At 50.7% G+C, this 13,818-nt stretch overlaps 1 protein-coding gene across 1 annotated transcript; it reads right to left on the bottom strand.

Moving 5' to 3' along the window:
- Window positions 1–24: 24 nt before the first annotated feature.
- Window positions 25–13,760, bottom strand: SCAMP2 (secretory carrier membrane protein 2). Its single transcript, XM_074837355.1, has 9 exons — window positions 13,618–13,760; window positions 8,376–8,456; window positions 7,629–7,718; window positions 6,511–6,628; window positions 5,642–5,770; window positions 4,969–5,128; window positions 4,321–4,422; window positions 1,695–1,812; window positions 25–656 (listed from the first exon to the last, which is right to left on the bottom strand). Exons 1-9 carry the CDS (start codon window positions 13,672–13,674, stop codon window positions 510–512), a joined length of 1,002 nt encoding a protein of 333 aa, XP_074693456.1. The 5' UTR covers window positions 13,675–13,760; the 3' UTR covers window positions 25–509.
- Window positions 13,761–13,818: the final 58 nt, after the last annotated feature.

Here is a 13,818-nt window from a genome sequence, read left to right on the forward strand (position 1 = left end):
AGCAGAGCAGTTAAGAGGTCAAAATGCAGCATCGTGTAAGTGTAATAAACCAAAAGTACAGTTTCTGCTCTTAAAATTAATGACATAAACTACATGCAAGTTACAAAACCCCCCCAAAACAGCAGATAATCAAATTCTTCATAGCAAAGGCCAACAGAACAGAGTAAAATCAAAACCTGCTTCCCCTCGCCTTCCTGCTACAGACAGGGCGAGGGGAGGAAGAGAGACAAACACTCAGTATGTCCTGGATAGAGAAATATATTTGCTTCAGAGAATGTCTCCCCTATCTCCCCACACCCTAAAACAAGACAGGGAAAACTAAGAGTCATGAACGTAGGCCAGCTGAAGCTAAAAAAACCAGACCTCTTCTCATCTGGAGTCGGCATCACAGAGTTAACATGGTACCCCCGAAAAGTGCATCTTTAGGAAAAAAAAACCAAAAAAAAAAAAAAAAGAAGGTTGGGGTGATGATGGCAGAGGAAGCGAGGGGGAGGCAGCCCCGGGAAGGACTAGTTTCCCCGGAAAGCACTCTGTGCAGCTGAGGAGGCCGCCCCAGCAGCTGCGTTCTGGAAGCTCCGGTTGGTGAGGATGCCTTGGGAAAACTCTTCCTGAGCCCTTTGGAAACTGGCTCCCGTGCGTCGATACAGGGAATGCACCTGGGAAACAGGAGAGGAAAAGAATCAGCGTGCAGTCGTGGGCTTGCTGCGCACACCCTGCTTGCCAGCTTGCTCTTCCTCAGCCCCGTCACTAACCAGCTCTCTTGGCAGCTGGAGAGGATGGGCTGGAGCCACAGGCTCCATCTCACCCGGCACGTGATGCTGCAGATTTCAGGAGACCCTCATTTATTGTAAAATGTGGAGCTCTCAGTAAAATGGACTAAAAACTCCCCTCCCCGTGCTGTGATGGTATGGACACTTAACTCCTGCATTTACAGACACTTGCGGGGCAGGGACCTGAAGGTGCCTGCAACTACAAGCATCAGCTATTTCCTTGAAGACACAATTTCAGAGAAAAGGAGGAGGAAGCAATAGAAACAGGACCCGTTCAGCCTGTCCTTGCCTTCACCAAAGCTACATTCCTGCTGTTAACTGCAGAAACGCAGCCCTCGTGTGGTCGATCAGAAGGAGGAAGGGGGCGCTTGTGTTTGGGAGCCAGCAGGAAGGCACTCGTTTGGATCCCACCAGGCTTTGAAGAGTCCCACAACATTGTGGTAGCAGCAATTGTAAAGCCCTGGATACCCAGCTAAAGCCGCCTCCACTCAGCCAGCTCTGGACTGACTCAAGCTAAAGAGAGGTGCAGGAAATTTGATGTCTGTGTTTGATGAGGGTGACCTTTGGGACCTCGCGGGCCATTTTCTCTGGACAGCAGCCAGTGCAGCAAGCATTACTACACCCTCCTTTATTCTAATGTGCCTGGTTAATGTCGTGCCTTACTGAAGCATCTGTGCCTCTTGTTCCCTCCCCAAAGGCTGCTTTCCCACCTGCAAGTCCCCTTAGTGTTCCAGCGACTTGGCACCGATGCAGGAAGCACAAGCAAAAATACTTCCATTAAAAGCTCTTGACAGTGCCCTGATTACCTCTTCAAAAGCAAGCTAATCCCCAGACAGATGAGAGGAGGTGGCAACCCCGAGGTACCCTGGGAGCAGCCTGACCTGTGGATCAGCCAAGACCTCGCCTCGCCTCCGAGGCACTCACCTGCTTCAGGAGGAAGAGCGAGAGAACCGCGCACAGCGTGAAGAATCCTGCCACCACCATCATGATAACAGCCACGGCCAGGTTCCCGTGCAGCTCCGACAGCGCCGCAATCCATCCGCTGCAAGAGAGAGGCGAGCGGGGTGAGCACGGGGAGCTTTCGACCCTCAGGATGAGATGGAACAGCAGGAGAAGAGGCAACGACAGTTGCACAAGAGCCTTAGGGGGAAGGTTACAGGGAAGTGCAAAACCGAGCATTAACGGCTGTGGAAACAGGGACCCAGAGCTCATCCAGGCACTCGTTTTGGGGCCAGAGTTTCCATTATCATTTTTAGAAGCAATTCACCTCTACACAAGAAAATCAGGCTCACCCCACCCACGTTACAGCCCTGGCCCCTGGCCCACCCCCTTTAAGCAGCAAAGTCAATACCCTTGGCACCGCCATAGATCAAGTCACTTCCACAGGCACCTTCTCAAAATTTGGCCAAGTAGTGTAAAGATAGGCTGGTACATCTAAATTGGAAGAGATCAGCTGGCAGATCTGGAGCCTAGATCTACGTGTCACCGTGACAGCTCTGCGTGGCCAGGGATGTAAGTGTTGGGAGGTGGCAGAAAAAAGGAAGGAAGGGATGAAGTTAGAGCTACAGAAAGGAGGAAACTGGCAGTTGTTGAAGGGAAGGGGCAGGAAGGATGCCAGGAATTATCACTGCCTGGCTGTGGGCAAAAATACCAAGACACCTCACTCAAAACACCTTCCTGGGTGCTGGAGAAAGGAACCTTTCCAACTGCTAAACCAAGCAAACCATGTGCCACCAGGAGAGAGGGAATCAAGTGAGCCAAACCGTCCCATTTGATGTGCTGCACAACTTCTTCCTCATTACAAGGAAGCGGAAAGGCACACCATGCACTACAGCCAAAAATAAACGCGCTGTCTGGCTGGAGGAAACACAGCAGAAAGCTCAACACACGCTCTCCAAAGCCAGACTAAAAACAGAGTGCCCCCTCCCAGTCCCCCATGACTAAGGCAGCACCAGCTAGCAGGGGAGGGAGCAGGACAGCTTTGCCCATGAGCCGTTCTGCAGGCAGCGGGCAAAAATAGACAGCAGTTTCACTGCGCTCATCACCTGAAGACTCCCCCTCAGGAGAAAACCCACTAGCTGTTAACCTTTTCACTGTTCACAGTAACTCCGGAATCTGATCTGCGGCCAACGCAGCAAGGCGAAAAGCAAGCCTCTGCTTCCACTGCAGGGGGCAGCTGCTGACAAGAGGCCTGTTGGACCCACTCCAGAAGCCCAGACTCATCCTTCTGCACAATGCCATGAAGAATGGGTGAGGGTAAAACCCTCTCTGCTTATTTTTTGAAGCACAGCCCACCGACAACACACCTGAGAGAAATTCAGGAAGAGTTTGGGGACCAAATCAGGCTGCTAGCAGCAGTACCAAGTTAAGCCATACCCAGACTCTGGGTCAGAGATCCCTCACCCCCACCCTACAGCCTCCATCAGGAAAGGCTCCATTTTCACAGAATCACAGAATCATCTCAGTTGGAAAAGACCTTGAAGATCATCCAGTCCAACCATTGACCTAACATTGACAGTTCCCAACTACACCAGATCCCTCAGCGCTATGTCAACCCGACTCTTAAACACCCCCAGGGATGGGGACTCCACCACCTCCCTGGGCAGCCCATTCCAATGCCTGACTACCCGTTCTGTAAAGAAATACTTCCTGACATCTAGTCTAAACCTTCCCTGGCGCAACTTGAGGCCATTCCCTCTTGTCCTATCGCTTGTTCCTTGGTTCAAGAGACTCATCCCCCCTCTCTGCACCCTCCTTTCAGGGAGTTGGAGAGGGCCAGGAGGTCTCCCCTCAGCCTCCTCTTCTCCACACTAAACCCCCCCCCGGTCCCTCAGCCGCTCCCCATCAGACCTGTGCTCCAGACCCTGCACCAGCTCCGTTGCCCTTCTCTGGACACGCTCGAGTCATTCAATGGCCTTTTTGGAGTGAGGGGCCCAAAACTGAACCTGCTCATCGAGGTGCGGCCTCACCAGTGCCGAGTACAGGGGTAAGATCCCTTCCCTGTCCCTGCTGGCCACGCTATTTCTGATGCAAGCCAGGATGCCATTGGCCTTCTTGGCCACCTGGGCACACTGCTGGCTCATGTTCAGCCAGCTGTCAATCACCCCCCCAGGTCCCTCTCTGACTGGCAGCTCTCCAGCCACTCCTCCCCAAGCCTGTAGCGCTGCCGGGGGTTGTTGTGGCCCAAGTGCAGCATAAGGCAGATGCGGTCAACACTAGAAGCTCAGCATCAAGAAGGGATAAATATTATGTGTAGTAAGTGATGGGGAAGGCAGCAGAGGAGGCATGGAAGGTTTCACATACTCCTTTCAGCGCTGGCCCGCAACAGCAGCAAAAGTATGTGCCTTTGCTGGGACTAGGATGGGAAAAGCAGAGGAGAGAGGCAGCCCAGCTGGGACCTGCCAAAGCTGTGTCAGAGGAAAACCACGGGAGAAAGAACAGAGAGCTGTCAGAAACGGACCCCAAAGCTCCTGACAGTCACAGCCCTGGTGAGAAAAAGCATCCATGCAGGGCTGTGGGCTGACATGGCAGCCTGTGAAACCAAGCTTACCTGTCTCCCCAGCCAGGAATGCCGACAGCCTGGATGATGTAGATTGCTATTTGGCAGAAGAAGATGAAAAAGAAGACGAAGAAGCTGAAGGAGCTGTCAGACCTGCAGAAGAGACAGCAGGAGTGAAACCCAGGACATGATCCCTGCACAGACTCCCTTCTCTAAGAGGAGGGGAAACAATTTCGGTGAACTCCTTTCTGCTGGGAAAAGCTGCTAAGGGGAGGTGATTCCAGGGGAAAGCTGCTAAGGGGAGGTGATTTCAGGAGGAACTTATGCAGCAACACAACTTACAACATGTCCACTGCGTTATCACAAAACCACCGCTCTGCCCAGTGTAAGGTGGGGTGAAGGCAGCTTCCTTAACACACGCAGCATGCTCAACACATTAATGTGCCAAACAGGTTCTCAGAAATTAATAAAAAAGCAGGACCTGATGACTGGCTAGGCTTGGGGTTCAAGACGAAAAAGGACCACCATAATTAAGTTCCACCAGATACTTCCAGCATGTTTAGGAACAAATGGGTTTGATCTATTTAACAATGCAAAGAGCTGGAAGAACCCTGCAGGCAATATATGATTGGAACAGATAAAACCAAAGCTCCTCCCACTAAAAGATACATCCCCATTACAGAAGAAAACAGTACTTGCCTGAAAGCCTTGTAAATTGGTCGGTACCAACAGAGAAAGGCACAAGGGGTGAATAAAATAAACCACAGGATCGAGAGACCAAAGTCTACTCCTCTTTCTGTCTGGACTGTGAACCACGCCAAGCAAGCAAGCAGGTTTAGGAGCAGGGTAATCGAATGCACTGTTCAGGATGGGGGAGAAAGAAAAAACATCAGTAAGTCCTTGGAAAAGTCAGAAGCAACCCTAATCTCTCACTGAGCGCATGAAGCTCTGCAGAAATTAAGGAGACTTTGGGTCATCTAATTTCCTTGCCTCCCCTGAAAGGAAAACAGAGCTTAACCTAAGAACCTCACCAATCCTGCTGCTTACACCCAAATCTGAAATCTTTTCAGAGCACCAAAATTGACAAATATGGTTGAGAGTGGACGCAGTCTCTGAACTGTGCTATCTCCTGTCTTTCAGTCTCAGGAGAGTTGTTCATGTCTCCACTAAACAATAATCAAAACTGTCATGAATGAGCTATTCCCAAAGCATAAACTTGGAGTCCTTTACATTTGCCTTCATAAAGAAGGAAGAAAGGCATTATTTTACCCTTGCAGACAACACCTACAGAATTTACTGGAGGGCAAAGCTCAGCATTTGATACAGAATCTTCTTAGAAACAATTTTTATTGGAGTTCAAGCTATTACTTACACATCCACAAGTAATACAGCATCTTGCATATCCGCTGGTAGTCAGCTGGGATGTCTGCAGAAAAATCCTGATAAAAACACGGCTTGATCGGACACTTCTTGGGAAGAGGTGGCCAATTGTTCTGCCTCGCTGTGGAAAGGAGAAAGGAGCAGTTCTTCACTTGCTCTTCTCTCAGTGAAAGACTACTTCGCACACCATAATTTGCAATTAGCCATTCATATATGCTGACATTAAAACCTTGGAAGAGGCTAGGTCTTGGTAAGTAACTAGGTTTGAGCAGGCAGCACAGCAAGGATGTGTTAACTCTGCTGGCAGCAGCGAGGCAGACCAGCCTAGTTTGAGGGCTTCCCTCTGTGGGAGGCAGAATTCCCCTGCAACAGCCAAAGGGCCATCACAACTCGGCACAAGCCCAGATTCAGCCATTTAAAACCAAGATTAGGGGAAAATACTGTTTTGCTGTGGTTAACAGAGCCTTGAGACTGGAAAAAAGCTTTATTGCTCTCAGTGAAAAGCCTTAACATGGCAGCATCACACTACAGCTCACACACGGATCCAAAATTGGTGTTTGAGGAACTTAGCGTGGCCAGACGCTGAGAGCACGCTCGAGGGCAAAGACCCATCAAAGCTGGTCTCCAGCACCTCATCTCTGAGCTCATTTCCCACCTTGCAAGCTATGGGATGACAGGTACAGTCCCAGGAGGGTTGCCACAGCTGTGAAGGACTAGAGGAAAGACACATGGCTTCGAAAAAAAAGCTGCCTGCACTTGGACGGGCTGAGCTTTCATCAAATCCTGACAAACCAAGCAGGCCAGGCTTCCCTGGGCATCACGCTCACCCGCGGGCAGGGCATTGCAGGAAGCAGTACTCACGATTAATGCTGGCTGCATTGTTCTGCAATTCCCTTTCCTTCTTCTCCAACTCAGCTGCCTTCCTCTCTAATTCTGCCTGCTGCTGAAGAAGCCCAGCCTGCGCTGCCGCAGCCACAGCCTACAGTAGAGGGAGAAGAAGGTAAGTCCTTCCCTAACCGAGGCAGTGGCAATACCACCAGCAATCACACCGGATGCCAAACTGGAAGGGAAGCAATGGCAGTTCAATAGCAAGGGTTGAGGACGATTTGAAAGCTGAACACCCGTGGCTGATCTGAAACATCTTGATGTTTTCTGCCTTACCTGCTGGAGGATGAAATCAAGATCAATGCAGAACTCCAGACAGATGTTCTTCTCTTACCCCACAGGAAGACAGGGCTGGAAGAGCCCTCAGGAGACTATCCGGTCTGTTGCCCATCCTCTACACCCTTCCCTTTCAGTAAAGCTACGCTTTTCTTGCAGCTTCTTCTACCTCCCAGTTCGCCTCATTGCTCTAAGTGCCTTGCAACAGAGCAGCAAGCAGGACTCCTGAGTTTACCAGGACAATTCTCCTCCCAGCTAGGAGAGGAGGTTCAAAGGCAAGGCAGGACAGCTGTCTACCACAACTCTTCAGCATCTCTTCTACCTGTTTGCTATTCTGAGAACTGATCCTTTCTCCTAGCAGCCTCGGCTTCTCTGCTCCTTGGATGAGGTGATCCTGGCAGTCGGGTACTTGCCAGCCAGTCTAAGCAGTGGCTGCAACATATAGCTAGACTGCATTTACGCTCCTGGAACCGAACATGTCTGACCAGTCACCAGAACTAAGCTAAAAGTATTAGCAGGATACATTTCAGTGTTTGCAGAGGGAAGCCAGAGCAAAAAGGATACAAGGCAAAGCGAGCTCTGCCACCAGAGGGACAGGAAAAAAGGCATAAAAAGAACTGAGTGTACATATTCCCTATAGAGATCTGCTTCACAAGGCAGGTACAAATGCAAGTTTAAAAGACCACCTGCAGCTTCCCACACGCAACTCCAGCAAATCCCATTCCCCTCCTATTCCCACGTGCCTCCCGAGGCCCACGGGAGCTCCTCCACACTCTCCAGCCCACTCTTGGGAGGGCAGCGGTGAGGGGTGGCCATACCTGGGGAGTGGGCTCCACAGATGTCTGCAGGACAGCAGGCTGCGAGGGGCCAGAGGGCTGCGTGGCTGGCGTCGTCCGCGCTGCATTTGTCTTAATATAAATCACAAACAACAGGGCAAAAACATTACACGTTCCTTCTTTTAGTAAAGGATAGTTCAAGTTTTAGTGCTGCTAAACCAGAAAGCACTAGCAGGAAGGAACTCTGTTTTCAAGTTCCTTAATGCACTGGGGAGCAGCGCCTAAGGATTATGGCTGTTAGGCAAACAAGAAACAAAAAGGGATTTTGATCAGTTGTTTAAACCACAAATATTGCTCTACCCTGGTTTCCTGTTCTCCTTTTCCCATCTCACACATGGCAGCAGCCCGGAAATAAGAACTAAATTCTTGCAGCGATCCATCAATGGTATCGCCAGAGCAGTTCAGCTCCCAGCCCAGAGACCAAATACATATTGATGTGTCCTGCCACAAAACATCTTCCCTTTCACACTTCATATAGCTTTACAGCGAGCCAGCAGAGAGTTTGAGAGAAGCTGTTCCACGCGAGGAGAGAGCTCCAGCTGGGAGTTTCTTAGTGCTCCAGTGCAGGAGCAGTTACATGCAGCTTGCCACGCACGCAACAAACTACTGCCCACGGGGAAATCAGCTGCAAACACCTCACTCTTTCTTTTAAGCTGCACCTATCAAGGGACCTTCTGCACTGCTAAAACCACCACCAAGATACCTAGTGCAAAGACACGTGGCACATACCAGCTGGGAGCTCTCAGAAAAGGGGTTGAATTCATCCAAGCCACTCTGGCTAGTGTTTGTGAGCTGTGTCACCGAGGGATCCTGAAAGGAAAGAGCAAAGACAAATCAGCATCCGACACAGGTCATCATTAGCTTCTCTGTTACCCACGCTGCCTGCCTTCCATCCACTTGTTAGCTGGGAACAGGATGGGGTGAAACACACCCCCGCCACAGGCAGATGGCCTTGGCTGGCAATGAATTTAAATAACCAAGGAGATGACTATCAGCAAGGCAAGATTTGTGGGCAGAAGTAATCTCCTGTTCAGCCAAGAGGTACATTTGAAGAACTACAACAAGCTTTTGGCACAGGAGCCCTTTCTGCAGATTACTACCACTTACCTACAGCGAGTTATTCCTGATTTCCAGAGACCTGAAGGGGGACGTGAATTCATTCACCCACAGTCAGAATATTGCTGGAGACCCAGGACTACCTCCCAAACCTCACTCACACCACAAAGCGGGCAAGGATCCACAAAGCACAGCAGAGCCTCACAAAATGAGTTTCCAGGTTCAACTGGTTCTGGCTAATAGGTGTCAGCTGCCACCCAAGGCATTTGGACCAGCAAGTTAAAATGCCAGTGATTGCTCTGAAAAGGCAAGACACCCAGAGGTGTGACACCAATTACTTTTGGAGGTTTTACAGCTGCATTCACCTGTACTCACTGCATCTCCTACTTGTCTCCATCAAATAGTCTGATTGTTTAGAAAAAGGCTCTCAGCACCTCTGCAAAAAAAGCCTTCCTTCCCTCACCTGCAATGCGCTTAGCTATTTTTACTTCTTCCTTTATACACACTACTTTCCATAAAAGATGCCTCTTTAATAGCCAGACTTGGACCTCTGGAGCATTTCTCTCCACAGTTATTAGAGAAACAAGGTACTTTTTGAACTCGGAAGTCCTACTGTGAGAACAGCCTGGCTATCTGATAGCTGGGTGTGGGTGAGAAAATAAATTGGCTTTTCATCCCTCCCTCCCCCAGCAACTCATGTCTCGAGATCAGTCATTTTAATTTTGCGGTTAACGGGGTGAGAAGCAATTGAGGCTGCGACAAGGTGAGAGCAGAGCAACCGAGGTGTGCAGGGCTGACTGAGTCCGTGCGCTGCAGAAAAGTCATGTGGCTTGTCTGAAACCTGCTGGAGCCATTCCCCGGGGTTTTAGCGCAGCCTTCTGCTGAGCAAGATGCATACAGAACAGTTAATGAGTAACTTCACACATCTCCTCGATAGCAGGCACTCCCTACGCAACAGGTTGCACTAGTTTATGAATCACCCTGGGCTGAGGGATCTCAGACAAGGTTTTGGATGCTGCTGGATGGAAGTACAACTCCCCGGCCAGGCAGGGCTATAAAAAATTGGGAGCACCAGCAGAACCGCCACGCTGGAAATAAAGGCTGCAAGGATCAAGGCAGAGGTTTTATTTCACTACTCCTCCTCTGGAGGCTTTAGCTTAACCAGTTTTACAGACACATGAGCTGCCGACACCAGCTTACAAGTCAGTTAATGCACGACAGCTACTGCATGCTAGCACAAGACCCTTTAATCCAGAGCAGGCGAGGTCCCAGCCTGACTAAAGTCCAGCAGAAGACAACTGCACAAGGAAGAGAAACTCCCGTAAAGGTATGGGAAAAGGAAAGCAAAGGTTGCATAACCACTTTAAAAGCCTGAATGGTCAGGCTGGGAGAAAAGGGCTCAGAAATAAGGAGAAACACTAGAATACCGAGGTGAAACACACATTTCTCTCTTGCTGTCGCTCCCTTCCATTCAAGCAGAAAGCCCCTGAATTAAGGGGAGGCTCACCAGCGCAGCACTGCTATCGAAAGGGCAGGCTGCCCTGAGCAGGGCAGGGAGAGCAGCACCACTGTTTCACTGCTTCCAGCTGCAGAACAGTTTGATTTCAAAGGGAGACGACCTCTCATCTTACCGTGTAGCTTAAAAAAAAAATAAATTACTTAATTAGACAGTACAGCAAAGGCAAGGCAGCTCAGCTTAACTCACTTGCTATTGTGCAAGTGCGTCTGTAATAGATATACGAAGAGCAGGGAATTTGCAAGAAAGCTGAAGTGTGTTTGGACATGTGCCTCTGTGCCCTGGATAGGGCAGGAAGGAAAACAGCAGCTGTGAAACAGAGAGTGATAGAAAGGCACCAGCTTCCGCGAGCCTGGACTACACAGCGTGAAGGATGAGTAAGCATGAGAAACAGAGGAGATGAACGAGAAGTTGCCCACAGAATTCATACTTTGGTTATTTTCTGCAAGCTACAAAGGAAAAGGCAGCTGACCCTCCTGAAACAAGCACCAGCCTGAACCTTTATGCTGTGAAACACGGAGAGAGGGACTTAATTCCAGCACTTGTAGCCACATTACCCAGCTCCTCCTCCAAGGAGCTAATAGCACCCTCCTCTGCTCCAAAGGTCCCACACACCTTTCCTTTCAGAGGGTGTAGTTGTCAGGGCCTCCAGTTAAACTCAAGCAATTCTTCTCAACTTCTTTCCTGCTTCAGAGCTAAGGAAAAGCCTGAGCACCTGAAGGCTCTCTTACTTCTCCAGCTATTCCGCTTGACTTAATAAGTACGTCCAGCCACAAACTTCATGCTCACAAATCAGTTGGATTGATCTGCAGAACGCCAGCGAGCAGATCCCCATTTGTTGCCCTTCCTACTATCGCTTCCTCAAGTGACAGGGATGTGTGATGTCATTTGTCATGATTTCACATTCCCCAGTGCAGAGTAATTTCACGTTTCGACCAAATTGCACTGACATGAAGATTAAAACTGTTCTCAAATTGTTTAATACAAATACAAAGTTGCTGTCACACTGTGCCAGCCGACAGAGCTGCTTAAATATTTTGATACAAAAGATTTGTGCAAGAAATTATATTCTTCCATTTCTTTCTGTTCGCACAGGTTAAAGAAACAAAACAAAGAGATGCCTCTAGATGAGATCAAGGCAAGAGAACTCAAATGAGAATCACCTGGAACTTAACACAGCTGTTTAAATACTGCCAGTCCTGCAGTCAGGCCACCAGTGTGGGACCTCAGAGCGCTGCCACTGCCTAGAAGATGCGTTGAGAGAAAGCTCAAGGATTTTATTATCAATATCTCTAAAGAAGATAGAAGTTTCCAGCCCTGCCTGAAGTTGGCGTCAAAGTTTTGGAGGTAGCTGCCACTTATAGTAGGCTACTGAATAAACAAAGGCAGTTAATCATCTCTTGTTAACCAGTTACAATAAGTAACAGAAAGAAGAGCCAGAGATATTTTTAGCAGGGCCAAACTAGCTTATTTTATACCAAGTTTATTGAACATCATGAATAAATTCTCCTTAAAAGGCAAAGATGCCCAGTTATGTCAGGATTCACAGAGTATGAAGCGCTATACTGGGATCCACAACAAGGAAAGACAACCCTGGTGCTCTGCCCGAGAGATAATCATCAGCGTGACAAGGCTGGGAGAGTGAAGATGCTTCTAGTCTTTCAGCAAGACCTCCAGAGCGTGTGGAAGGGGATGTTGGTGCCTGCTGGGTGGGCAAACCGTTCCCCCAGCCCTGCACAGCACCGAGCCAGCAGGTGGATCCAAACCCCAGCAGGGAACGGGCTCGTTTCATCAGATTTACTAGGCTGGGGCAGCGCTGTCCTACATTGCAAGATGCCATTTTCAAATCAGAGACACAGGGCTTTGAGGGTCCAGGCAGCAGCAGTCAGAGATTCCTCGCATCCAGCTGCTGATGACTGGGGGAATTTTTCTTTGAAAAGAAGGGACGAAGGTGAACACAAAACCTCACACTCTCAAAAACAGGCTATAAAACCGGCCACAAAGACCAGCTGTAGCCGCAGAGAGTCACCAGACTATCACAGGGGCATCCGTACATTTGTCCTCATTAAAAAGTAAGGCTGACATCAGAGTTACCTGTTGTAAACTGCATCCAATCTTTTTTGTTTAAACAGTGAGTAAGTGCGAGCACTGCCCTGTTCAGTCTGATACCAGGACAGCTTTAATGTGCATAACACAGCAGAATCTTTACTTCCTCAGTGCCAAAGCAACAAATCCCTACATGAAGAGCAACTGTTCGTGTGAGCCGTGCTACGTTCCCCCCGTGGAAGGAATATTACAGGAATGTGGTCATCCAAGCCCTTTCCATTCCTGAGACACACCAGAGCACGTTAAAATGAAAGTGAGGAAGATAAAGGATTTTTTCCTTCCGATTTCACTTTGATTCCTCCTAACACCGAGCCTGATCAACAAACAGTTTCACTCTGGCTTGGCCATGAAATCAGAGGTCAGGAAATCAGCCCTTCCTGCAGATTACAACCCAGCCAAGCAGCAAAGGTAAGGCAGCGTCCGCAGCCGCTTACTGATGAAAGTGAAATCCCAGACACTCATTTTCACACCCCTGCCACATGAATCAGGTCCAAGAGGCCATTCCCAGCCAACTCCCTGCATAAATGACCCCACGTTTCAGAGCACAGAGATTAATCCCATAGAGGACAAACCCAGTGGAAGTCTCCAAGGCTTTGGCTCCTGAGAACCACAGCCAAAGGATGCATTTTGCCTTGTGGGCTGTTTTAAGAGGACGTTAAAAACAGGCCCCGCAAAGACACAGCAGTCGGTTACACCGCCCTGTGGCACAGCCAAGAGAGGTCCCTCACCGGATTGTTTTTAATACCTCTACAACCCAGGCGTCCACAACTATTTCAGCATCCTCCAAGGCAGGGGCAGACCGCTGGCGGTCAACCCGCCTCTCCAAAGCCTGGAGGGGGGGGGGGCGGGCTGAGGCTTGAAGCCCAGGAGATGTGAGACCCCTCCTCGAAGGGAGGAGCGGCCCGTTCCGGGGAGAAACGGGGGCTTCCAGCAAGCGGCGGCGGGACGGGCTTCCAGCGCCTGCGGGCAGAGCCGGGGCGCACCCCGGCGGGGTCACACCGCTCCCCGGTGAGCCCCGGGCGGCTGGGGAGGGGGGCAGCGTGGCGGGGACCCCCGGACAGAGGGGGATAAGCGAGGCGGGGACAGGACGGCCCCGGGGCGGGGGGGGAGCAGCCGGGGGTCCCGGCGGCAGCACGCCCCCCCTAATCCCGCCCCCTCTCCCCCATTGGCCGCGGCGGGGAGAAGCGGCGCCACTATTGGCCAGCGACGCTTCAGTCAGTGCCACGTCCCGGCGGCAGGCAGGGGAGGGCCGGGGCAGGGGGAGGAAGGGGCCCGCGCGGGCCCCGCGCCCACCTGGAAGGGGTTGATGTCCACCGGGTCGGCGAACGGGTTGGTGTCGAAGCCCGACATGGGCGCGGTCGCCGCTGCTCCGCTCCGCGCTCCCGCCGCCGCCGCGCCAGGCACTTCCGGGGCAGCCGGGGCGCCGCCAGCCACGTGACCCGCCCCGCCAGCCACGTGATCCGCCCCGCCCATCGCGCAGGCGCCTTGACCCCA

This window comes from Strix aluco, chromosome 12, assembly GCF_031877795.1.
Source record: "Strix aluco isolate bStrAlu1 chromosome 12, bStrAlu1.hap1, whole genome shotgun sequence".
Taxonomy (NCBI): Eukaryota; Metazoa; Chordata; class Aves; order Strigiformes; family Strigidae; genus Strix; species Strix aluco.